Source organism: Mirounga leonina, unplaced genomic scaffold (genome assembly GCF_011800145.1).
Source record: "Mirounga leonina isolate KUSES-001 unplaced genomic scaffold, KU_Mleo_1.0 Mir_97, whole genome shotgun sequence".
NCBI lineage: Eukaryota > Metazoa > Chordata > Mammalia > Carnivora > Phocidae > Mirounga > Mirounga leonina.
Window position 1 is genome coordinate 3,238,683 of NW_023270889.1, and position 24,496 is coordinate 3,263,178.

Here is a 24,496-nt window from a genome sequence, read left to right on the forward strand (position 1 = left end):
CTGGCATTTCCTCTCTTTGGTGTGTTTTTCTTGCCACCAGAATACACTCGGCTCAAGGCCACCATTTGCGCCAACTCCAAGGATTGTCATACAGAACAGATGTGAATGGTGTCCCCCAAAGTTGTGCAAGGCAGTGGCTCCATCCAAGTGTTTGCCTGGTTCAGGGCAGAAGCCAAGATGCTCCTTATTTGTTAGCACTCTCTGCTTCTTAAATCCTGCCTCAGTGTCACCTCTAATTAAAGCAGGCCCCATTTTTCCCCCCTATTATAAAATAGCCTGTTTGTATTCTTCATAGCATTTATCATTGCCTGGATCACTACATATTTTTACTTTTTTGAATACTGTCTGTCCATTAAAATAAAATACCAACTACACGAGGGCAAAGATTTTTGGTTTTGGCCACTTTTGGATGACTGGTGCCTTGAATAATACCTGGCAGAGGGTAGGAACTCCATAAATATTGGTGTGATTGGTTGTGGAGAGCCGGCGGGCAAGGCCATTGACCAAACTGTGGGCGGTGTGGTGGTGAAGGGGGGGCCTTCTGGTCCAGGGCCCGACTGATCATAAATGCTTGGGATGGCCGCCTGGGCTGGCTGCGGTCCACGGGCAAGGGAGGAAGGACAGAAGGACAGGGAGCAATAGAAACGAGTTTTTATTTGTAAAAAGTTACAAAATGATATTGTACAAAAATAAAGTCTGTAGAGAACTTTGGCTGTATAACACAAACGACTGAGACAGATCAGAGAAGTCAGAACTTCCAAAGAAGTGCACTCCTTACCGGATCAGATGGTAATCGCAATGATATAGAAAAATCACAAACTTTACCCTTTTTGTGGATTTGGTGGAGTGATTTGCTTCAGTTAAAACTTGCTTGTGGTGTGTAGGTGATGCTGGGAACGAGCTGTCCACATCCACTGTATCCTAGAGCCCCTGTGAGCAGGGACTCTCCATGGGAATCGGGGGGATAACTGAGGCTGACACCTGGGGACACCAGCCACCAAATCCGCCAGGATTCTCTGAACCGGACAGATGATCCTGGGGTTACAGCACATTGTGCTTCACGAATGACCAGACGGCTGGGTCTGTCACTGTTTGGAGCAGGCTGCTCTTCAGCGGGGTCCCCACTCTGGCCCCAGGAGAGGGTGGGAGGGGGGTCCTTTTCCTTTATTTCCAGGTTGTGCAAGGGGAGCAGAAAAGACAGAGAGGGACAGAATGATGGTGAACTTGAGTCTTTTGGGGCTTGGGGGAAGGGATGTCTGGTAAATGCTGCCTCTTGGCTACTTTGCAAAATTCACATGATTGAGGGAGGCCAGTAGGTCATTTAATTGCTAAATCTGTCATACTTTCGGGCTATTAGCTATTCGGATAGTGATAGATGATTTCCTTGATAAAAATCCCTTTTATGAAACATGCAACAAATTCTAAGATAGGGCCCAGCACCTTGAGCCTGGGTCAGCTGCCAGGCAAACCCACCTCTGGGACTCATGTGAGGAGCTGGGTTTTCCCGTCCTACACCCCTGCCCCCCCCCCCCCAAAAGCTTTCATCGTACAGGTAGGGCATTCTGTGGGCAGGAGACTTGGTGTGTGCATGCAGCTAGGCCAGATGCGTCTTCCTCGTCCTCCCTTCTGGGCCACCTTCTTCTGACAGGGACAGTGACTGTTGTCCCAGGGTGACAGCCAAGGGGCTCTTATGGCACCCAGGTAGATCCCATTTCTGGAAGGCCGGCAACATGCTCCCTGACTGCACTGGGCGTGAGCATGTTTCTCTAGAAGACGGTGGGTGGATGGAAGGATGGAGGAAGAGTCTCCACAAGTCACAGCAGAACCATGGCTAGCTGACAGGATTTTGATCTCACTTTTAGGTCAGCACTGAATCCAGGACTACTTACTAAAAGGGATTTACCCTTTCATATACACGGTTATGCATCTCATAGATAGATCTGTGTGGTCGGGAGTAAGAGCTTACACGCAACGGAAAGGGAAGCGTGTGGTGGATCTGTTGGGCGGTGGAACAGCGAGCACGCGTCTTTGTGCGCCGCTCCCGAGAAGGGGGCCTGTCAGAAGCGCTCCTTCTGACGCATTCCTTTTTTCAAAAATTAAAATAGGGAAGAGGCGAAATGGTGGGGGGGGGGGGGGGGGGGGGATTAAGGAGGGCTTTTCTTAAAAAGGTAAAGTAAGTGATTTTTGCCTAGCGAAAAACTTTTTTTAATACTTTGAAAAGCATGGACCCTTGTTCCCAATCAAAATTTCCTTTGTCACTTTTCTTTGCATTTTGCGAGCACATATACTTTGGCACCTTTGAAAAGAAACTTTAATAAATAAGGGAAAAGAAGAGCAACTCATTAGTGAACGGTAATAAATAACAATAACTTAAATCTCAATAAATATCTTCTCTATATTTCTGTATTCTGAAACAGATGCATTGCATCGAGTAGCTTCTCTGGTCACTGGTGACCATGCATAAACGGAGCTGGGGGTATGTAACATCTGTCTCTCTGTAAACCGACAGGCCCAGCGGGTCCCCCTGCCCCGGGGCGGCTGGAGGCCTTCCCCACTCACTCTCCTGCAAGAATGCTGCTATTTCCAAGGACATCAAGGAAATACCTTCAGGTTTGTTTTTAGTCAGGAGGACAGCCTTTTTGGTTCCTAGCCAGCTTCTTCCCACCCCACACACCAGGTTCCAAATCAATCACCGGCCGACCGTTCGCAAAACATGCTGGCTTTAGCAAACCTCAGGCCCCAACTTTCAAATTCAAGGGTGACGATCTCTTGTGTCTTTGCTTTTTGTGTTGTGTTGTGTTGTTTCGTTTTCTTCCTCCTTTCCGGGGTATGTCTCCGCTGAGTGACAGAAAAATAACCTTTCTCGATTTCCACGGTAAAACGTCATGACAAGGAACGACACCAGGATGACCGCTTCCCGGGTGTCTCCAGACATGTGAAAATAAACCACAGGAGATACACTGGTTTGGTTTCAAGTGCATCCGCAACTTTGCCCGGGACTGGCCATGGTGGGCTGTGTCAGATGACAGGAAACACCCAGCCAGGGACCCCAGCCCTGAGCTTCTGGTGACGTCGGCTGCCGGCCGGGAGAGTCCAGATGGCTGTTTTCTCTCCCGTCCAGTTCTCTGTAGCTGGATCTCCCTCTACCAGGCTCCCCCAACGGCTGCCTTCCTCCTCCTCCTCCTTCCTCCTCCTCCGCCTCCTTGGTCCTCATCTTCCGATCGGGGCTAACATTCCCTGGGAACCTTGGTCCCTTCCTATGCACCGTAGTAGGAATGCAATACACGGCAGTCTCCGGAGCCCGAGTCAGATACACGCACACCTTTTGGCGGAATGCTTCCTTAGAATGTGGTAAACCAGGTTGTCATCCAGAAACGACAGGTCGTCGTCGTAGGCGATGGGTCTGCAGCAAGCCTGCCCTACTTTGTCACTCACCAGCCTCCTGGTTTTGGATAAGTTTTTTAATATCTTGTCGTACATTGTCTCGGCCGCGTCGCAGGAACCGCTGCAGTACCGAAAAATCAGTTCCTCCTTGGTTTCGTAGCCCAAACCCAGGTCAGTGACGTTTAAATGTATTGCCGTTAAGACACAACCCCGGTTTCTGCCCCGCTGGCCTCGCCGCCCTTTGGCCCTGGAACTCTCCGGGCTGCCGGCCGCGGCCTGGCGATTCCGCTCCCTCCGGGGCGGCATGGCCACCTGCTTCTCGGGCGACCTTCTCAGTCTTCGGATGGTGGCTTGAATGAAATCCATGACGTCATCAAACCGATCAGAATAATCCTCTGGCGTGTTTGCTGTTCAACGAGAAAACAGAAAAGGTCACGTGAGACCACAAGTACCGTCCCAGGCAGGCTTCTACAGGAAAGTGCCTCCAAAGCCAGCCTAGTGGGGATCCCCAGCGGGACCAGCAGCCTTTTGGCCACTGCGCTCCCCGCCCAAACCCCGGGGGAACAGAGGCAAAAATGCCCCTACAGAAGGGAGAGTATCCAATTCAAAGAGGAGACTAGCGTGCCCGGCGACAGACACGCTTCCTTGCAGAGAACAAGTCCTCAGAAGCACACCCTTCGTTGGAGTACCATCTGCCATTTTTAATAAGTCTGTGTTGCGGTTGCTGGGAGCAGGCGGCTCCTTGAAGGCCATTTTTTCTTGGCTGATGATCTGAGCTAGAGCAGGGGGCTCTCAGATGGGAGTGTGAGTGAGATGGCGCTGGGAGGCTCATGGAAATGCAGATTCCTGGCCCTACCCTTAGTGGGAGGTACCGGGAGGGGCCAGAGATTCTTCATTTTCAATGAATTCTGACATGACTTTGAGAAACCCTGGGTTAGAGGGTGAGACAAGGATTATCTTGGATCGGGAAGTCTTCCAACATTGCTACTTTCATCTGGAATATCGAGAGCTCTTCCCTGGAATCTCTCCCCGACTCCATACCTCTGCGCCGCTGAGTGGGGCCGGAAGCATTTTGGTAGAACGAATGAAAAGCTCATGACTTCATCTGTGTGTTAAAAGTTCCTTAAAAACTCCCTGAAAAACAGCCCACTTTTCACTAACAGACGACCACTTCCTTGGAACAGCATGGCTTAAAAAAATATGGTAAACTGTAAGAAGACATTGATATGGATCAGCAAAAAATGGAAGGAGATGCTGTTTGTGGAGAGAGGCCCAGCTCTGCTGCAGGCGGCCACACGACTCCCGCGGCCTTTGGTGGCCCACAGGACAAGACACGTGCGCTTTAGGGAGATCACATGGAGGAACAAGGAGGCGATGCTTCTCAGAGGTTTGAGACCTTTGGGTTAGAGCAAGAATTCCCAATCCCTTGGGGTTTTCTGCTCTGTTGCAGAATTTGCTTTGGCTAATCAAGTAAGAGGTGAGGAACTGCTTGAACAATGTAATGCATTTCTAAAAGAAGAAAGCCATTCAAACCCCTCGTTATTAGGTCCTAGGCCTTTTATGCTCCCCTCATCCCCATTTCAGGTAATTTAGCAGGTTTAGGGTTATATGTGGCTCAGAAAAAGACACCTCAAAATAGTTGTTGGCAAGAGTGAACATGTTTTGCCAAGACTGTGGTAAAGCAGAGAGGGATTACTTTGGGCCTGACTCCTGTCAAATTGTTTTGTCATGGACTGATTGTTTGTCATGGACTGATTGTCAGGTATCCTGTTGTGTAAAACAAAATCCAGCTAAGGTGACTTAACTCTATCAACCAATCGATCGATCGATCAATTGATAGGTCTATTGATCGACACTCATCTATCTATCTAGATTACATAGAATATATATAATATAGGATACACAGTAATGAAAAGAGTGCAGATTGTGTGGAACCCCCAGAACGCCTCATTGTCCGGTATCTAGGATTTGGCATTGCATAGTCCTGCTGCCTGGGAGTCACGAAGCTGCTCCTACCCTGGTCTGAGCCCCATGGTCTCTGTCTGGGTTACCACAGCAGCCTCGACCCCCCTCATTCCAGCCTTACCCTCCTTCAGTCTCCTTTCCACTGAGCAGCCAGAGCGATACTCTTTAAACTGTTAATGCAGGTCATGTCCCTCTCTGCTCCAGACCCTCCAATGGCTCCCCATTTCTCTTGGAGTAACAGCCGAAGTCCACACTGGCCCAAGGCCCTACCTGACCTAGCCACCCCTTCTCCTCCAGCCTTTGTCACCTCTGGCCTTCTCTTCTACTTCTCTTCTCCCTTACTGCCTCTCCTCCAGCTTTCCGGGCCTCCTTACCTCTTCTCACACTCAGGGTTTCTCAACCTTAGCCCTACTGACATTTGGGGCAGGATCATTCTTTGCCGTGGGAGGCTGTCCTCCCACACTGCAGGATGCTGAGCAGCATCCCTGGCCTCAAACCAGGAGATGCCAGGAGTATCCCCCCGACCCTTCCCTAGACATTGCCCAATGTCCCTGGGGGCAAAATCATCTTGGGTTGAGAACCACAGATCAGACACAACCAGGAGTTCAGGGCCTTGGTGCTGTCTGTTCCTTCTCTGCATATAACACTGTTCCTGCACAGCACCCAGTGGCTCACTCCCACATCCCCTTCAAGTCTTCACTCAAAGGTCACCTCCCCCAAGTCCTACCCTGACCGCCCCATTTAAAATATAATCTTTCCCAAGCCCGAATCCAGACCCCTCTGCCTTGCTTCCTCACCCTCCACCATAATACTACCTTCCAACATCACTCTGCATAACTGATTTCCTGTGTTTTTTATTTACTGTCTGTCTTCACAACTCCAGGAGGCAGGGACCTTTGCTTGGCTTGTTCACCCATGGATCCCAAGCGCTTAAAATAGGATCTGGTCCCTGGAAGCCCTCGATAATTTTTGAATAAAATAGGACACTTTAAAAGGGGAGAAGGAGGAGTCCTTAATTTTTCAAGGGGACACTCGGATTTCGGTTGAGGACCACACCATAATGAAATAAGCGGCTTCCAGGTCAACAGCCCATGTCGCGGGGGAAGCGGCCGTGCCGAGTGGCACCGTCATTTTCCAGCTGAGAGCGAAATACCCATCTTGCCAGCCTCCTGCAGCCGCCAAGAGCTCTCTCTCAGTGTCCGCCTCCCTCGGGGTCTCGGAAGGGGCTCCCTCGGGGAGGACTGCTGTGGGAGGAACTCGGAGTCAGTCATTTCCTCGGAACCACTTTCTAACGGACTTCCTTAAGAAATTTTCTTTTCTTCTGAAAACACAAAAACCTTTAAATCACTCTGTTTAAAGAAATGAATGGCTTATTTTGAGGAATGAGCTGCTTATGCTATTTGTGATTTTTTTCAATAATAAGCTCTGAAGAGGAAATTAGGTGTGCTCAGTTTCAAAAAACCGTGTCTTTTATAGAAATCTGAACTTCTAAAATTGATATATTAGGGGTGATTAATCAAAATACCAAAAAAGTCTTCATGTTCCCCAAAAAGACCCTTTGTGTTACAAAAGAACTCACATGAGGGGATTCCCCCCCCCCACTCTATTCAAGAATTCCTGAATAGATCAGTAACTTAAGAACCTGGGGACATAGAAAGTTAAAATCAATTAAGAATCAACTGAAGATTAATCAGAAATTTTACTAAAGATGAAACATTACTAAAATTTTAACATAAACTCACAGGAAAACATTCAAGTTGTAAAAGTTCAACTTACACTGGTTTAGAGACTCTCTAATTTATGCAACAATAAATCACATACTTTTATATTACTGGAGTTATAATAACAATTTCAATCAGTATATATAATGTTCTTATTTATTGCCTGATCCTTTCAAAGTTCCCCAAAACCATTTTCCCTCCTTTTTATGACATTTTGACTGCATGGCTCTGTCCATTGGTTTTGCTTGCCAGATTAAATACAGAGCCCTTGTTAAATTTGAATTTCAGATAAATTGCAAATAAATTTTTAGTCTAAGCAGTACTAAATGATGTTTGTGACATACTTACACTTTGTTATGAGAACGTTTAGTTCCTTTATTTTAAATTCCAGTTGGCTTTTTCAGGGTGATGAGTATAGCAGTGTGAATGCACCAACCACTTATGCTTTTGGATAAGGTGGTAAACAGATTATTAATCCTGAAATAAAAGGCTTCCAGGAACCTGGGGGGCAGTCAATAAATGCTCGATGTTAAACCGAAGGATACAGCTAATAAGTACTTCTCCTTTTTGTGGGAAAATCTGCCTCATACCTTATTGGTGATGTGGAAATATTTATCGAAGCCCCAGTTTTAGGCCCCAGGCGATTCTTACTTTTTTTTTCCTTCCCTTTTTCCTTTCTTCTCCTTCTTGAAAAATAGAGCAAAAAAATAAATATTTATTTTGCAAGTTTTACATGGATATGAATTTTGGAAACCAGAAAAGGGTAACATTCTATTTTCCAAACCATAGAGCAAATAGGCCTGTCTCTTCCAACTAAATTCCTAATTCCAGGCCTGAGTTCCCTTAATTTATCAACACGAGGCATTTCGGGGCCATGAGGAGCCATTCGCTTCACTGTGCCTGTTCTTAGAAATTCTGCAGAGGCCTCGAACCCGGGCTCTGGCAAACCCATAGCTGCCTGTATCTTCCAAGAATTCACAGAGCTGAGGGGAAAGAAGAGGGTTAGGGTTTGGATTAGTTTCCTAAATTAAAACTTAATGGCATATCACTTTCTTCTTCATCCTATAAAGGGCTTGGCTGAATGTCAGCTATCCAAACAGCCCTCGTGAGTACGAACTTTGATAGTAAAATACTTGCAAACCACAGAAGAGGAGCATCATTTTTAAAAAATAGGTCAAACACTTGCTCGTTTCCCAGACCCACTTGGAGGATATGTCTTGGAAAAACATGTCCATCTAAAAGCTAAAGTTTTTGAAAAATCAAAATGTTCAAATGCATTTAAGTGATCCTTCAGGATGCAACCAAATATTTTGGCATTATTCTCTTTAAGATATTTTAACTTTGATGTGTCCTTTGTATAAACAGTGCTATTCAAGCAAATGAAACCTTGTACTGGGGGGTATTTCTGGGAACAAACCGTTCACAGCAGAGACCTTGCCTCCCTTGATTATGGGGGAAAGATAGTAAAGTCACCTCAGGAACAAAGGACTGGGATATTGACCATTTTGTAAAGGTAACTGAGTTTTTATAGGAACAATGGTAAGGACTCAAAGTACTTGTAATAGCCTAAGGAAAAAGTACATAATTCAAACCATTCCATGCACAAAACAGTCTCCTAAAAGTTAGATTTCTCTTAAGAATAGTAGAGTTTAACTCTATTTTAATCAAAGGAGTGGTATTAGGGTGTCCCCCTCCTTGCCCCAGCCAGGCTGGGGGGCTAAGCCAGCCTTCAGCCTGTCTTCAACCCATGGGCCCCAAAGGGAGGCAGCACAAGGAGAGTCCACCCCAGAGTGCAAGTGGGCTCTGAGGACAGAGGGAAGGTCTCTGAGGCTCTGAGAGTTCCAGAAAAAAAAGGGGGGGGGGCTGGATCCTAGTACCCACAGTAGCCCCTCTTAGAGGAACTGTCTTCCAGGCCAGAGTCAGCCTCAAGGATGCAGGGGCCCCAGAGAAAAGGCCCGACTATTTCTTGCTCTGGGGAACAGTAGCCTCTGTACCCCGCTGGAAAGCATCCAGCTGCTATGTACTGGGGTGAAGGGCAAGGGTTAATACACGGAGGTCCACGGGGTGAGCAACTGCGCAAGCCAAGGCCGCGCCGGTGAGAGGTGCATCTGGACCCAGTGCCCAGATGGCCTTACTCCAAATAATGCCGCATCCAGGGTGGCCTACACCCTGGGGCGGGGGGCGGTGTAAGGCCATGGAAGGCTATGCCGCAGGCTGCTGAGGAGCTGGGCAGCCTGTCCTCACAGGTAGAGCCTCCCCGAGAAGGCTGTTCACAGACAGGAGGCCTGTGGGACTCTTGAACCTGATATTCTTTACCTGCCTGTACCCCGGGGAAAGTACAGACTGCTCTGTAGACCAAGTATGCATATGCAGAACACAAGTTCTATCCATCTACCCACACACATGTATACGTACATACGTGTGGGTGCATACACGTGCGCACATACATGTTTACATGAGAATCAGCCTGATGATTGTTAGAGCTTCTCAAGAAAATTCCCGACTCATGTCATTCTTTGGAATACGTTATTTTTACTTTTCAGTAAGATACAAACATGATCTTTCTTCACTAATACTGAAATACTGAAATATTGTAAGTATTAAAAAACTTTAAAATTCCTCATATTACAAAACTGAATCATTCCATGTTTAAAATAACAGCTTCCTTGATGCTCATAAAATATTACCGATATAAAGGGGGGGTGGATACCTCCTTTCCTACAGCATCCCTGCAGGGTTAGCGTCGGGACTGCGTATTATCTGGACTTCACAGATCGGGAAACTGAGGCTCAGAGGAGATGAAAAGAAAGGCCACGTGACTCATAAATGTGGACTCTGTTGGTTTCGTTTTTTTATGTTGAAAAGTTTTTTTAATTAATTAATTATTTTTATTATTATGTTCAATTAGCCAGCATATAGTACATCGTTAGTTTTTGATGTAGTGTTCAATGATTCATTATCTGTTGGTTTAGTTTTAAAGTTCAAACTCATTCTAGGCCTCCATGCCACCTACCTGTTTTTAAGTACCAAAAAAAAAAAAAAAGCCTACTACTAGGCAGCTTTTTAAGTCTCGAGGTGTGTGGTAATTTACTCAGGAACAAGTTCAAGATATGCTGATTTCACCTGCCCACATTTACCAAATCCAGTGAGAAATATACTTTCTGTTGGAAAATTCGGCGTGAACTGAGTTACGTGAAGTAGATTCTAAAATCAGGCTGCCTCGGGCCACAGAATACAGTAAGTTGTCTCTGGAAAGGGAAAAGCCAGGCTGTTCAGGGGCACCTCCCATGCCCTGGGTCTTGCATATCAGTCTAAGGCAGATCTGGCACTTTCCCAGTTAAAACCGGAAAACCAGCAGCCAAGGGCGGTGGCAGATTCCGACAGAGAGGCCGCATCTCCGGAAGCTCCTCAAACTCACTCTGGCACCAAATGATGAGGCTCTCGCTGCAGAGCTGGAGAGAACACAGCCTTGAATTCCAGTCTGGGGTCAGTCCCTGACCAGTCTCGTGACCTTGGGCTAGTTACTTAGTGCTACTGAGGTTGGCTGGACCTTCTCTGGGGCCCTCCCCAGTGCTAATGCCCCAAGAAGCAGACAACCTCCGTCCTGGGGGGGGGGGGGTGCAGGGAGTGCTGAAAACATTCATTTTCAGTGACCTCTGTCAGGGAGAGGCCGCCTCTGGCTGATGTCCTGGCAGCATTCTGCTCAGGGCCCCGTGAAACCCACGGGAGGTATTTTAGGGTCTAGCAGTTCTCGACCTTTTCAGTTTACCTCTTGGCTCAGTGCGTTGGTTACATTTGAAATAATCACCATGAAGTGTCTCTCAACTCATCATCTTCCTCTGCCCTATGCAGGAGAGGTGAAAAGATGTGTAGGAAGGGTGCTGAGTCTCAAAACACCCTAGGTCCTAGGGGGTTCTAGGGGGAGGCATCCTTACACCTCAGTCTCCATCTGTAAAGGAAGGGATGGAGCCCATGGCCTCTGAGAGGACATATTACACCAACGCGCTGTCAGCCTTCCATCTCCATCACCCGGAAGTCGAACGCTAAACCTATTTTCTTAAAAATCTCTATTTTATCCTTTTCTTTTCACTACTTCAAGCATGTTTGGGTCATACCCGGCTTATGAATCCAAGGCTAGAATCACCCACTGCGACTGCTACCAAATGGATCACGGATCCAGCCCGCCTTGCAAGCTGCTGACTCTTGTTCTTATTTGACCTTCAGCGACCTCTGAAATGTGTGGTGTTATTCCACGAGAAGGTTCCAGTTTTCTGAAAAATTCTAGAGTTTTGTCATCTGCTACTTCTTATGTGTTAATTTTGCCACTGATTTGAATTAATTAAAAATAAAAAGCCTGTAGGTCACTAAGCACCAGAATGCGGATGTGTGTCACATTATGTAACGATCATCCTCACGTTCCTATTTTAGACAGAGTAGTCACCCAGTGTTAGACCGGCCTAGTCACTGGGTCTCTTGGGTTAACTTCAAGAGGGGTCTGTGGCATCTATTTCCCTAAGAGTAATCACCAGTTGAGGCGATTTACTAAGTCATTGTGACCACTGACCGAGCTACCAGCACGTTCTCCTCATGACCCGTGGTTTGTTGACAGTAAGGCATGACATGGGTTTATTTGATAGGTATTTGCGTCGTAAAAACACCAGTGTTTTGTTGTTTAAAAAAAGCATTTCTGGATCCTCTCAAGGCAGAAGAAAAAGACCAACCAGGATGCACACCATTTCAGAATATAGAAAAAGGAGCCTTGGGTATACTTTCAAAAGCCACTTTGCTCATCAAAATGCCATTTTATTTATCATCTCCACCTACTTTGACCAACATCGCACACGAGTATTAGGTATACTAATACTACGCAACCCCCGCCCCCGCCGCCTCCGGGAATGAATTTACTGGCATCTCAAAGACTCTTCGTGGAATCAGCTATACAGACCATTTTATTTTTAATTAATTCAAATCAGTGGCAAAATTAACACATAAGTAGTAGCAGATGACAAAACTCTAGAATTTTTCAGAGAACTGGAACCTTCTCGTGGAATAACACCACACATTTCAGAGGTCGCTGAAGGTCAAATAACAAGAGTCAGCAGGGGCGCCTGGGTGGCTCAGTCGTTAAGCGTCTGCCTTCGGCTCAGGTCATGATCCCAGGGTCCTGGGATCAAGCCCCGCATCGGGCTCCCTGCTCAGCGGGAAGCCTGCTTCTCCCTCTCCCACTCCCCCTGCTTGCGTTCCTGCTCTCACTATGTCTCTCTTTGTCAAATAAATAAATAAAAAAAATCTTTAAAAAAAAAAAAAAAGAACAAGAGTCAGCAGCTTGCAAGGCAGGCTGGATCCGTGAATTTTTATCCTACAACTTATCTAAGAAAACCTGTCACGAGTGTAATGGAAATTATTCCAGGAAGACAAACAGCCCCAAAACCTCACTGAGGAAGAGACACACAGTATATTCATTTTGCCATCAGCTTCTGATTGCCTGGCTCTGATTTCCACCTATGTGGTCCCGGCTTTCATTATAGTTATGTTAATAATTTTACGGTAATACGGCACGGCTCCCCTGGAGGGAAAAATGTCCATCCTCCTGCTTTTAAGTCCCAAACACACCCCACAGGGTGTCCATTTGTTAACTAATCCACGAACACCTGGTGTGAGCTAAAAGCACTCCACGGCCAGCCGTAAAGGGCCCACACTAACGAGCACGCACCATGAGCTCAGCTGATGCCTTTCTGAAAACCTTACGGGAAGGATGAGATAGTTACCCCGTAAAATTAAGCACAAAAAGCCACTTGGGAAAAGAATCCCTTGCGGTGTTATCAGAGGCAGGTGGGTTTTGAGGAAACGCCGAAGGAACCTGGAAGCAAAGGAATGTTTGCTTCTTCCCTCCCACAAAGCCCTGCCCGAGGCCCGAGGCCCCAGAATGCTCCAGGGTTCTGCCTTCTCGTTCTCTCAGGCCTTCCCAGGGGCCCACGGAGCAGTGGCTGATCTGAGGGACTTGGGCAAGAAGAGGAAGGGCCAAGAGAAGATGAAAGGAAAATAAAGGGGTGAAAGAAAGGTGTTTTCTATCATTTGAACCAGCTTCCTGTGGTCAAATGTGAGGAGGGACTTGCTACGCAACCCCCGCCGCCTCCGGGAATGAATTTACTGGCATCTCAAAGACTCTTCGTGGAATCAGCTATACAGACCGTTCAAAAATGATTGCATTTACAAAATCCCAACACCTGACTTTTCCCTTCCTGACTTTCTGACATAGCTAGAAGAGTTTTGTAGGAGTGTCTTGGGTGGGGAGGAAGTGACCTGGTGGTGGGGTCACAAGCATCAGTGCTGCGTGATGTGATGAGCACTGGGCGTTATACACAATTGATAAATTATTGAACACTACATCTGAAACTAATGATGTACTATATGTGGACTAATTGAATTAAAAACAAAACAAAACATGGGGCACCTGGGTGGCTCAGTCGTTAAGTGTCTGCCTTCGGCTCAGGTCGTGATCCCGGGGTTCTGGGATCGAGCCCCGCACAGGGCTCCCTGCTCCGCGGGAAGCCTGCTTCTCCCTCTCTCACTTCCTCTGCTTGTGTTCCCTCTCTCACTGTGTCTCTCTCTGTCAAATAAATAAATAAATAAATCTTAAAAAAAAAAAACAGGGGCGCCTGGGTGGCTCAGTTGGTTAAGCGACTGCCTTCGGCTCAGGTCATGATCCTGGAGTCCCTGGATCGAGTCCCGCATCGGGCTTCCTGCTCGGCAGGGAGTCTGCTTCGTCCTCAGACCCCATCCCCTCTCAGGTGTTCTCTCTCTCTCTCATTCTCTCTCTCTCAAATAATATAAATAAATAAAATCTTAAAAAAAAAAGATAAAAAAAAAAAACAAAAAACAAACAAAAAAAAAACCCAGAGTGAGTGCTGGACTCAGGTTGCCCTTGGTCCAGAGGCTGCTGAGTTGCTTAACCCTGTGAAGTCCCAACAGCCCCCTAAAATGGGGATAGTCACACGTTTACCACAGTGGAAGCAAGTTTTCAGCTCAGTCGATATGGTTGTCTGTGATCATTCTTCAGGGACATCTACACGGGGGGCAGCAGTGTGGTGGTCAACTCTGCAGGCTCTAGACAAAGCAAGAGTCCCCCAGAGGAGACGCAGACCCTGGTCCCTTGTTAGTCTAGTGCGTTCTACAGAGGAGGGGGCCGGGAGCCCCTGGTACAGCGGTCTATGGTCTGTGGGCAGAAGGAGCAGGCCTGTCTTAGGAGTTGCTGCTGTCTCGTCTGTGCTCCCTCGAAATGCCCCCAAATTAACATACAAACATCCACTGAGTCCACAGCCCATGAACGGTGTTTTGGGGTCCGCTATGGGTGTGGGTCGGTGTCTTCAAACTGAGCCATGTGTCCCGGCTGAAGGCACGTGAAAACTTTCTACAGGGCCTGTGGCAGGTTAGGAGACTTGGTTTCCACACATGCTGCACCCTAAAACTAGTCAGCCTGCAAACGCACCTTTTCCCAACCCCCGGCTTATGCTCAGCCTTCCACCTCATGAGAGAGGCGTGCTTGTTGCCCATCTCACTCATTTTACTGGGAGGCACGCATGGCTCCGGGGGAGAGAACCGATGTCGGGGGCTCCTGACGTGAGGACACATCATCAGGAATTTCTATTCTGAGGATGTTCACCTGAATCTCATAAATGGAAGCAGTCGCACAAATCCAAATTGAAGGGCAGTCTGCAAAACAGCAGGCAAAACATCCTGAACTTTGACAACTGTCAATGTCATGGGAAGAAAAGGCTTGGCAGCTATTCTCAAGGAAAATAAAGAAACACGATCAGTGGGGCTCCTGGGTGGCTCAGTCAGCTCAGCGTCTGCCTTCAGCTCAGGTCATGATCCCGGGGTCCTGGGATCGAGCCCTGCATCGGGCTCCCTACTCTGCAGGAAGCCTGCTTCTCCCTCTCCTCCCTGCTTGTGCTCTCTCTCACTATCTCTCTCGGTCTCTCTCAAATAAATAAATAAAATCCTTAAAAAAAAAAAACCATGATCATCAAATACAATTTGCAATTCTTCATTAAGGAAAAAAACCCTATAAAATAGGACATGATTGCCACAGTTGGGAAAATCTTAATATGGATTATCTATTGGATAACAGTATTGCTAAGCTTCCTGAGACTGATAATTGAACTGTGGTTGTATAAGGTAATATCCTTGTTCTTAGAAGGTACATGCCGAAGTATTTGATGTTATGTTTGCAACTAATTCTCAAGTGGTTCAGGGGGAAAAAAAATGAAGCAAAATGCTAACACGAGGTCAGTCTTGGTGAAGGATACATGGGTGTTTATTGTACTATGAACTATGTACTATGAAGTCCCATATGAATAAGCCAAGATATACTGAAGTGGGTGGTTCCATGTTTCATTCTGGCCGGACACTCAACGGCAAGGTTCTGTGCTTTACCTGTCTGCCTGTCCATCTACCCATCCATCTATTCATCAGGTAATTAGGATCCGGAAGTATGACGGTTGTCATGGATGTATATTAACAAGTGTCTTTGAACTGGAAATGAAGGCAGATCTTTTCTGACCAAAAAGTCAATTTATCTGCGCTGATTAGTTTGATAGTTTCCCCTGAACTGAATCAGCAAAATTTGCAGCTCCAAGATTTCACCAAAAATACATGTGAAGCATGCATACAGTTCCCCAATGGCCTGGAAATTACATCTGGCACGACTGACTATGCAACTTGGGATTCAAACATTTTAGGTATCGTCTTAGAAGTGTGCAACGAGAAGTTTTTCAACATTCTTTCGGCAGGTTCACAAACAAAAAACTTTGAAGACTTTTAAAACCATGACTTTCCACCTCCATTGCCTTATTAAAGTCATGCAAAAAGTGGGTTTGCCTTCTCCTGAGCTAACTGGTAGATTCCCAATGGTGAGCCCAGCTCTGCCTGGGCAAGCCCACTCCTCTTCCCACCGTGGGGGTCACTGGCCCGTGTGCAATCACCCTGGGTTTCCTATGTCAATGTCCCCTTTCCTGGGGCTGAACACGAGTGATCTGAGCACACGTACCTCCCAGAAGGTCTCCCAAATGCTGTCAGCCTACCAAACATATGAGCAGACCTCACCTTGTCCCCAGATGTTAGGAAGCCTCCTCCCACTGCAACAAGCATCAGTGGTAATCGGTACAGAAATTCACGTTCCCCTCCTTAAAAGCTTCTGATCCGGGCTTCAGAGGAGCCACTAATATTAGGAGACTAGGCCCACTGCCACCCAAATGGAAATGAAAAAAGGCCTTAGGGGCACCTGGGTGGCTCAGTTGGTCAGCGTCTGCCTTCAGCTCAGGTCATGATCCCGGGGTCCTGGGATGGAGCCCCACATCGGGCTCCCTGCTGAGCGGGGAGCCTGCTTCTCCCTCTCCCTCTGCCCGCCGCTCCCCCTGCTTGTGCTCTTTCTCTCTCTCTCTTTCAAATAAATAAATAAAATCTTTTTTTTTAAAGGGGTTTAAAAATTTAATATTCCCTACTCCTCTTAGCTTGCTCTTTTGATTTTCTTGAAAATCTGTGCTTCAGGGTTAGTGAATGTATTTTTAGCAAGCCAATGTTTGTGTTTTCTTAATCTACTAATATGGGAGCACAGTCTGTGTGAAGCCAAGAAATACTGGCTTTGAGGCCAGAAGTCTGAGGTCTGAACTCTGGTTTCACCACTTACTACATTCGTGACCTTGAACAATTCTCTAGGTCCCATTTCTTCATCTGTAAAATGGGGATACAAGTATCCCCTCCTGTCTAGTAGAGCTCAAACTTGTTCAATTTTCGGACAAGATACAAAACTTATTCGTTAAAAACTGGGTCAACCGTGTGGATAGCCAAGGGGGCTACGACACTAATTTTAATATTCAGTTTTTATTTGTAGTTATTCACTTCCTGGAGGATTAATAGGCTGATTCAACTGTGCCTAGGCCTAGAAACTTTTTAAAAATGAGGGCACAATACCTCAAAGTGAAAAATATGCCTAATGCTACGGACTCCACTCCCGAGCAGCCTGTGTCCCTGAGTAACTTCTGCGGCGAGACCGCTTTGCAGCAGGATCCCACCCACAGCCACCTGCCGGCTCGAGATTCTCCCGTGGAGCTCTGCTCCCATCAAAAACAGCAAACCCCTCCTTGTCTGGATTTTATAGCATCTCATAATCTAGGTATCACCTATGGAGATCCCCTAAATTTCATACCACTTCCCGCCACCTGTTCTCAGCACTTGGTGACCGGTCTGGCCTCCTCCTGGGATTCACCACCTGCCCCTTCCCCATATCATGGTCATAAATTTGCTCAGGCTTCTCCCTAGTCTGGAATGTGCCTTTTCCCCGTTCCCTTCCCTTCCTAATACCCATCTTTCAAGTACCAGCTCAAATCCTCGCTCTTCCCTGAATCCTTTCCTGCTATGATCTCCAAATCCCAGTGACCTCATTGCTAGGAATTCTTACCATGACCTCAGCTAATATAAGCCCCTTGGTAGACATATCTGTCTGTCTGACAATCTGCCCACCCGCCCATCTGCCTCTCCATAGTTGACAACTAGACCATAAGCTGTTTAGTTCACAATTTTGTCTGTCTGATGCCACACAGCACCTAGCACATGAAAGATATTTAACACTTGCTTCTTGATTGAGCTCAAGTGATTAATTAAAGAATAAGTGTTTTAATTGAATGAAGGTGCTATGGACCATTAAATGCTAAACGAACAAAGATGAAAGGGATGTTGGTGGGGGGGGGGGAAGCCAGATAGCTTTTATTTTTATATCAGTGAAAGTAGAATCTTTTAAGCATAATTCTTAAGCTGTCAGATCAGCCGAAGGTCCTAAAATCAGCCAATCCAAATTAAGCCTAAAATAGATTTCTCTAAACAGCAACAGTTTGATATCGGTCTCCACACTGGGGCCAGAGTGAGAGGTTGGTCTCAGATCTCAAGTGAGGAATCCATGCCTCCTGAAAGGGCCTGACATGAAATTTATTGATTTCAAGAGCTTCATCCCAAAGGGCAGAGGACCTTTCCAAAAGCTTACATAGTTACTTTATTTTAGTACTGCTCATTCATATAGTCAGTAAAGTAAGAAGAAGCAATAGGTAGATGGTACTTATTTATTCCAAATTCTATATCCCATAACATTAGATTGGAAAGCTTAACATTGAACCAGCTTCTAGAAGCTTCCTTTGTTGATTAACAATGGGCTGAACATTTACTAAAGTTCACTGAAGTGTTTTGCTGGGTTTCTGAAACATCTCAAATTAAATTAAGCATCTTAAATATGCAGCAGGGATCACTTAAAACAAAAATACTCAAAACAGGTAGCCTCCAAACCGCACCCCCCTTATCACTTACACAGAAGGGTCCGCCTGCTTTAGCTCCCTTCTCCCCAGTGGGGAAAGAGGGTCTCCCTAATGTGTGCATGGGAAGCTGGTGGGAAAAATTCCACAGGAACTCCGTGGGCTCAAGAAAATGGGGAAGGGAAGGAGCTGTGGAACCTGGGAAGAGCCAGGGGACCTAAACCGGGGAGCAGAACCCCAGGCAAGGCTGGCCTGACCAAGTGCTGACCAAATGACAGACTTGGGGGCCCAAAATAGCCTCCCCGTAAGGCCTGCATTTCTTTCACTGTCCATACTATGTTGTGCTGCTTGAAATCCCACCATTTAGAGCAACGTCTTGGCAGAGGCTGAAGTGAAGGGGTGAGGGTGGGGAAAAAGGCTCTCATCGGGCATTGCAAGGAGGAAGATGGCCCCTCACACCTGCAGTATTTACTTATGGGGCACGGGCTTTACAAAGCATTATCTTATTTAACCCCATAGCCACCCCAGGAGACAGTTGTAATAGCGTCCTGCTTTTCCGCACGAGGAAACTGAGGTTTGAGAGATGAAGTAACAGCTGGTTGTGTGCCAAGGCTGGGATCCAAACCCTAGTCTGATCCGACGGTGTGAACTGGAACTCTTGCTTGTCGGGACTCCCTGATTTCTTGCTCTGTGCCCTCTTTCTGCAACTTGTGGGGCCTGGCACCCCAGGAAGAGGCTCTAGCCTAATAATACTGTGAATTATATTTCAGTTATATTATGGTTTACACCAAGATTTGTCGTGAGCCAGCCTGGGAACTGGATACCTTGATTTATAAAAGATTGTTTCCATAGGAAATTTCGTGACTTTATGCCAAACTGGGGAAATACAGTCCCATCGTATTACAATAAGTTGTGTATTGCCTGTAATTATAATTTAACAAGGCTCAGTCTTTCTTCCAGTTGGCCTCTGGTCACACAAAAAGTCCACCTTCCTAGCCCAAGGCTGTTCATGATTAGTTCTGGTTTCCAGCGCTACCGAATTGTACCACACTGGACGTCTGCTAAAGGGTGCGTTCCATGCAGAGACTTTTGTCTATTTTGTGTACCAAGGATTTCCCAGCACCGAGGACAGTGCCTGGCCCACGTAGGCACACCTGAACTGTTTGCTGAATGAATACATGCTTTTAGATTGCAAGTTTTAAAACCACATGCACTTTACGCTTTTGCTTGTGAAACACATTTAGAGCTATCATCCACGGCCGAGATCTGACATATGACTACGATGAACTAACCTTTAATAAATTCAGACAACCTTGTGCAACAGGGTTCTAGTGGCTAGTTGAAGACCTTCCTCCCATACAAAGTGTTTTCCCCTACGTAGCAAAACCAAATGCTCTGCTCTGTGCCTCAGTGGTTTGGGAAACTCTGGTCCCAGTTTCAGCTGACCTGCCTCCCGCCACAGTGTAGTTCTTGCCCTCTGGACAAGCTGCTTTACCATGAGAAGCGGAAGGGGTTAACTGTCAGTTCTACAGTGCTATGACATCTGCTAATTCCACCTTCTAGATTCCTCCTGCCTGCTCTAATCACCCTTTGGAGAAGATACTGATGAAAAGCAAAATAAAAGAACAAAGATAGCTAAAGGGAAAAGGATGCCCCTGGATGCCCCAAAGGGAAAACCACAAGTCCTGGGGTTTAGACGAGTTCACAGTTGCCACGGGAGGCATCCACAGCCCATTTGCTTTATAGCCAACCTGTAGGCATGCAAGCGAGCCAGTGATGCGTTCTATTTGGGTAGTTCTTCCTGTGAAAATGCTAGGAACAGAATTCTGGCCATTTCATTTACATTGGAAGTGGCAGGACACACGAAACCTCCAGGGTGAGGGTGTGCAGGCTAGCGCCCTTTGAACGGCACGGAGTGGTTAAGGTGGCAGGAAAGCGCCTTTGCTCAATCACCGAGTCACACGCATTTGAAAAGGAGAGGGACTATTTTCAAATGCAACTCGTGACTTAATGTTTCTCTCCATAAGCTTTAACCAGTCGCACGGTGTACGGTGTGCAAGATATAAATGTCAGCACCGTGACAGGAGCATGCTGACCCTGGTTGAGTGCTCAAAGTCTGCACACTGTCATTATTCTGCCTTCCCTGCACGAACCGCTTGCTACCGAACTGAACATACCTGGAAAGAAGTCAACTTGGCTTAGAACGCCGCTCAGTTTCTCTTTGGAAACATTTCTGTTTCAAGTGTCCTCTAGGATCTATTGGGTCTTCCCGTAGATAAAACAGACTTGGGTGTGTTCTGCTGGTTCAGATGTAAATGGAGTAGTAGGAATCTTGTCCATTGACAACTTAGCATCAGTTCTGGAAAAGGGAGGTAATCTCCCTTCTCCTACCTGTCCTTTGCACACCTTCCCCCTGCCCTAATTAGTAGGATTAATGCTACCTTGCTTGCTTTGTCACTGGTTGTATCCTACATGGGGCACAGATTTTCTTGGGGTATTATCGAATCATAATGATTCAACCTTGACTGCACATTAGAGTTATCTGGGGACATCTAAATCTCCAAATGCCCAAGCCACACCCAAAACCAATTAAATTGGAATCTCTCAGGGTGAGGTCCAACATCAGTATTCCATTAAAGATCCCTGGGTGATTCCAGTGAGCAGGGGGGTCTCTCCTTCTGAGTCTTTTCCCAGAGGACAGCGAGGGCAAGAACATGAAGGCCAGAGGACAAAATCTCATAGCCACTGGTGTTTTGAAGTAGAAAGGCCTCCCCTTACTGCATGGTTGTAAACTGTTCATTGAGTTCTAAAGTAAATAAGTAAGTTGTCCAAAGTCAGAATTAGTTGAAAGTGGAGCCAGAACCAGGGGCACCTGGGTGGCTCAGTTGGTTAAGCGTGTGCCTCTGGCTCAGGTCATGATCCCAGGATCGAGCCCCGGGTCAGGCTCCTCCCCGAGTAGGGAGTCTGCTTATCCCTCTCCCTCTGCCCCTACCCCGCTCCCCTGCTCATGCTCTCTCTCTGTCTCATAAATAAATAAAATCTTAAAAAAAAAAAAAAAAGTGGAGCCAGAACCGAGAGCCCACATTAAATAAGCCTAGGTAGATAGGATACTAATATGCTAATTAAATTTCCATGAATTAATCAGCTTCATAATCAGGCACAGTCATATTTCTCCTGTACTAACACTGTGTTCCTGTTCCTCTGGCCTAGACTGTTTGAGTCAATGAAAAACCACTTACTCAGCTCTCATGGGTACTATTCTGAAGACAGTGACACTAAGGGGCATTTTAAATTTAAGTTTCTATTGGAGAAACATTTATATACCCTAAGGTGGAAATTCGTGGCTGAAACCAAAGCCTTTAAAAATAAGTTTATATAGGGGCGCCTGGGTGGCTCTGTCGTTAAGCGTCTGCCTTCAGCTCAGGTAATGATCCCAGGGTCCTGAGATTGAGCCCCACATCAGGCTCCCTGCTCAGCGGGAAGCCTGCTTCTCCCTCTCCCACTCTCCCTGCGTGTGTTGCCTGTCTGGCTGTCTCTCTGTCAAATAAATAAATGAAATTTTTTAAAAAAATAAACTTCTATAACTAATTGACAGAAACTCTTGGAACAGTTACTTTAATTCCAAGGCATCAACCATGTTCTTTTTCTAACTTTAAGTCACTCTTGAAGTCTTAATTTGCTTAGAAAATGCACTTTTTCCTCTTTCTTGGGACTTCTGGAAGAAGATGCTTTTATTGTTATAATTAAGTATAGAATAAGCACATCACATTTCCTGCACTGTTTTCAGCTCAAGGCCACTAAGTCTGGGGGGCTCTTAGCATACAGCTGACTTTCAGGACTGCTTCTGCCTTGCATCTGACTTCAGTTTGATTTAAGTGCAAAACAGCTCGAGGGACAATGGAAGGTGGGAGTGGCTAGGGTGACATCCTGGCTACAGCTCACTATTGCTTTATTTTGGGTCTGTGTCAAATTTTCTAGTGCTACCTCTGTTACCTACATACTTCCCCAATAACCTCCAACTTGTGTGCAAATACCCTGCTCTATGCAACCGATAAACTTCTGACGAGCCTAGGGCACATTATATCAAATCATAGTTGACATGCCCTAATAGAGTGCTATCTAAAACATTTTTGAGAGGTAAATCACAGATTTTTATTTATTTATATGGTCTTTTCTTAGAAGTTAGTATTACACTTGATCTTAGCCAAATGTTAGTATTGTCCAGTGCGGAGCGAACTACAGCTTTTTTGCCTAGTCCTAGCTAGCACGATTTTCCCTTAAGTCTTTCTAGAACCGGAACTTTTCTGAACAGATTTGACACTGCCCAGATGCTTGTTCTGCAAATCGAGGCCCTTCTGTGTTTTCTCTGACTCTGGCTTGGTTTTGGAAAACCTCGGCCTCTTCCCTTGCAAGGGCAGCTGAGGATGGAAATGCAATTGTTTTCAGAATTCAGCACAGCCAGGCACACCCGAACAGATAAAGAGCTTTGGGAGAATGAAAACAAGGGAGTGCGTGCACACGATAGGAAGCAGAGAAAAGGGAACAACTGTGTGTTTTCCTACCGTGCTGGTCGTGGTGGGGAAAATGCCTGTTCCCCGGAATGCTAAACCGACAGCAAAAAATTTGATACCCTCTGGGCAACCGGCACGTGTCATAGACGGACCGGGCGTCAGGGCCTGGGAGGTGGGCTTCCGCGCGGGCGTGGGAGGCCGCCCCGCCGTCCCGGCTAGCTTGGGGTGCGTGCGGGCGACGCGTAGGGGTGCGTGGGGGTCCGCCGGCGGCCCCCCACCCCGCGGGGAGGGAACGGTTCTTACAGTCACGGCTCAGCGCGAAGGGCGCGCGGCGGCGGCCGGGGGAGCGGTCTTCGGCGGGCGCCTCGGGAGGCCTCTTACCGGCGGGCAGCGGGAAGGCGGACGCGGTGTGGAGCAGCACCAGGCAGACAGCCACGACATCCCATAACTTCATCTTAGAGTCCCGTCCGGCGGCGGCACCTGCACGGGCGGGGGAGAGGGTCGGCGGAGGCGCGTTAGGCCGGGACGCCCAGGGCGCGGCATCCCCGCGGGTCCCGGTGCCCCCCGCCACACTCGTCACCGCCCTCCTCCGGGACGGCTGCAGCCCACCGGTTCGCTGGGCATCCCGCGCCCTCCTTGCAAGTCCCCGGCTCACTCCCCGGTCCCGGCGGCGTCCCAGGCGCGGCTAGCCCTCCGCCTCCAACTGCCCTTCACTTCTGCTACCGGATCCCAGGGGTCAGGTTTTCCAGCGGGGCCGCTGCCCCGGCAGGTACCGACACGACGACACCACGATACCTGGCCACACGACGGAACCAGGACTGGCGCCCCCACCGCCCCATTCCCCGCGGGGACGAGGAGGCAGCCGTCACCCTACGTCCTCCGCCCGGGTCAGAGACCTCCCCACCTTCCGGCAGCTCCCGGACGTCCCGCGAGCCAGCAGCCTTCCACCCAAGCAAGCGGTCAGCCTTTCATTTTACGAATACAATCAAGGACCCTTTATCCGGGGTCCCGATCCTGCTGTCGGCTGGCTGGGGCAGGCTTGGTGGCACCCCTCACCCCGCCCGCGCGCTTCATTCCTCCCACTTATTTATAGAAGAAGTATTCTGTCGCTGAACGAGAAGTTAGTAGGGACTTGGGGACTTTGGGCCTGTGTGGGAATACCTGCGTTACGTTACTTCCCAAAGCATCAGCTCCATTTAAAATATTACTTCCACCTCTCAAGGTTATGAACATTAAAATAATGTATCAAAGACCTAGGGGAGCATAGAGTAAGCGCTTTAGCATTTCTGTTAGGTAGGGTTTGATTTGTCTTGCAAATTTTAATCCGTCATGGTATACCCGAACACCCTCTATTTTACTTTTGCAGTTTTGCGAGAATCTGGCCCTAAATCCCTTCCCCCTTCAGAGGAGTCTCAAGCTCCCCGGGCCGGGTATCCAGAAGGATGGTACGCCGCCGCGGACACTGCGGAGGCGCACGGGCAGGGGAAGGCTTAGACCACGAAAGGGTGCGGAGTTGGGGCTCAGTTCTCTCAGCGAGGGGGTTCCGTTTGGCTTCTCAGTCCTCAAAACCCCTAGAAAGGCGGACGACACCAGCGCAGTCGGGGGCGGGCGACAG

The 24,496-nt window shown here is 47.5% G+C and overlaps 1 protein-coding gene across 1 annotated transcript; it reads right to left on the minus strand.

Moving 5' to 3' along the window:
* Positions 1–3,098: 3,098 nt before the first annotated feature.
* On the minus strand, positions 3,099–23,522 carry LOC118006498 (glial cell line-derived neurotrophic factor). The gene is made up of 2 exons (XM_034999182.1): positions 23,185–23,522; positions 3,099–3,791 (listed from the first exon to the last, which is right to left on the minus strand). The coding sequence occupies exons 1-2, from the start codon at positions 23,333–23,335 to the stop codon at positions 3,307–3,309; spliced, it is 636 nt and encodes a 211-aa protein (XP_034855073.1). The 5' UTR covers positions 23,336–23,522; the 3' UTR covers positions 3,099–3,306.
* Between the last annotated feature and the right edge of the window lie 974 nt (positions 23,523–24,496).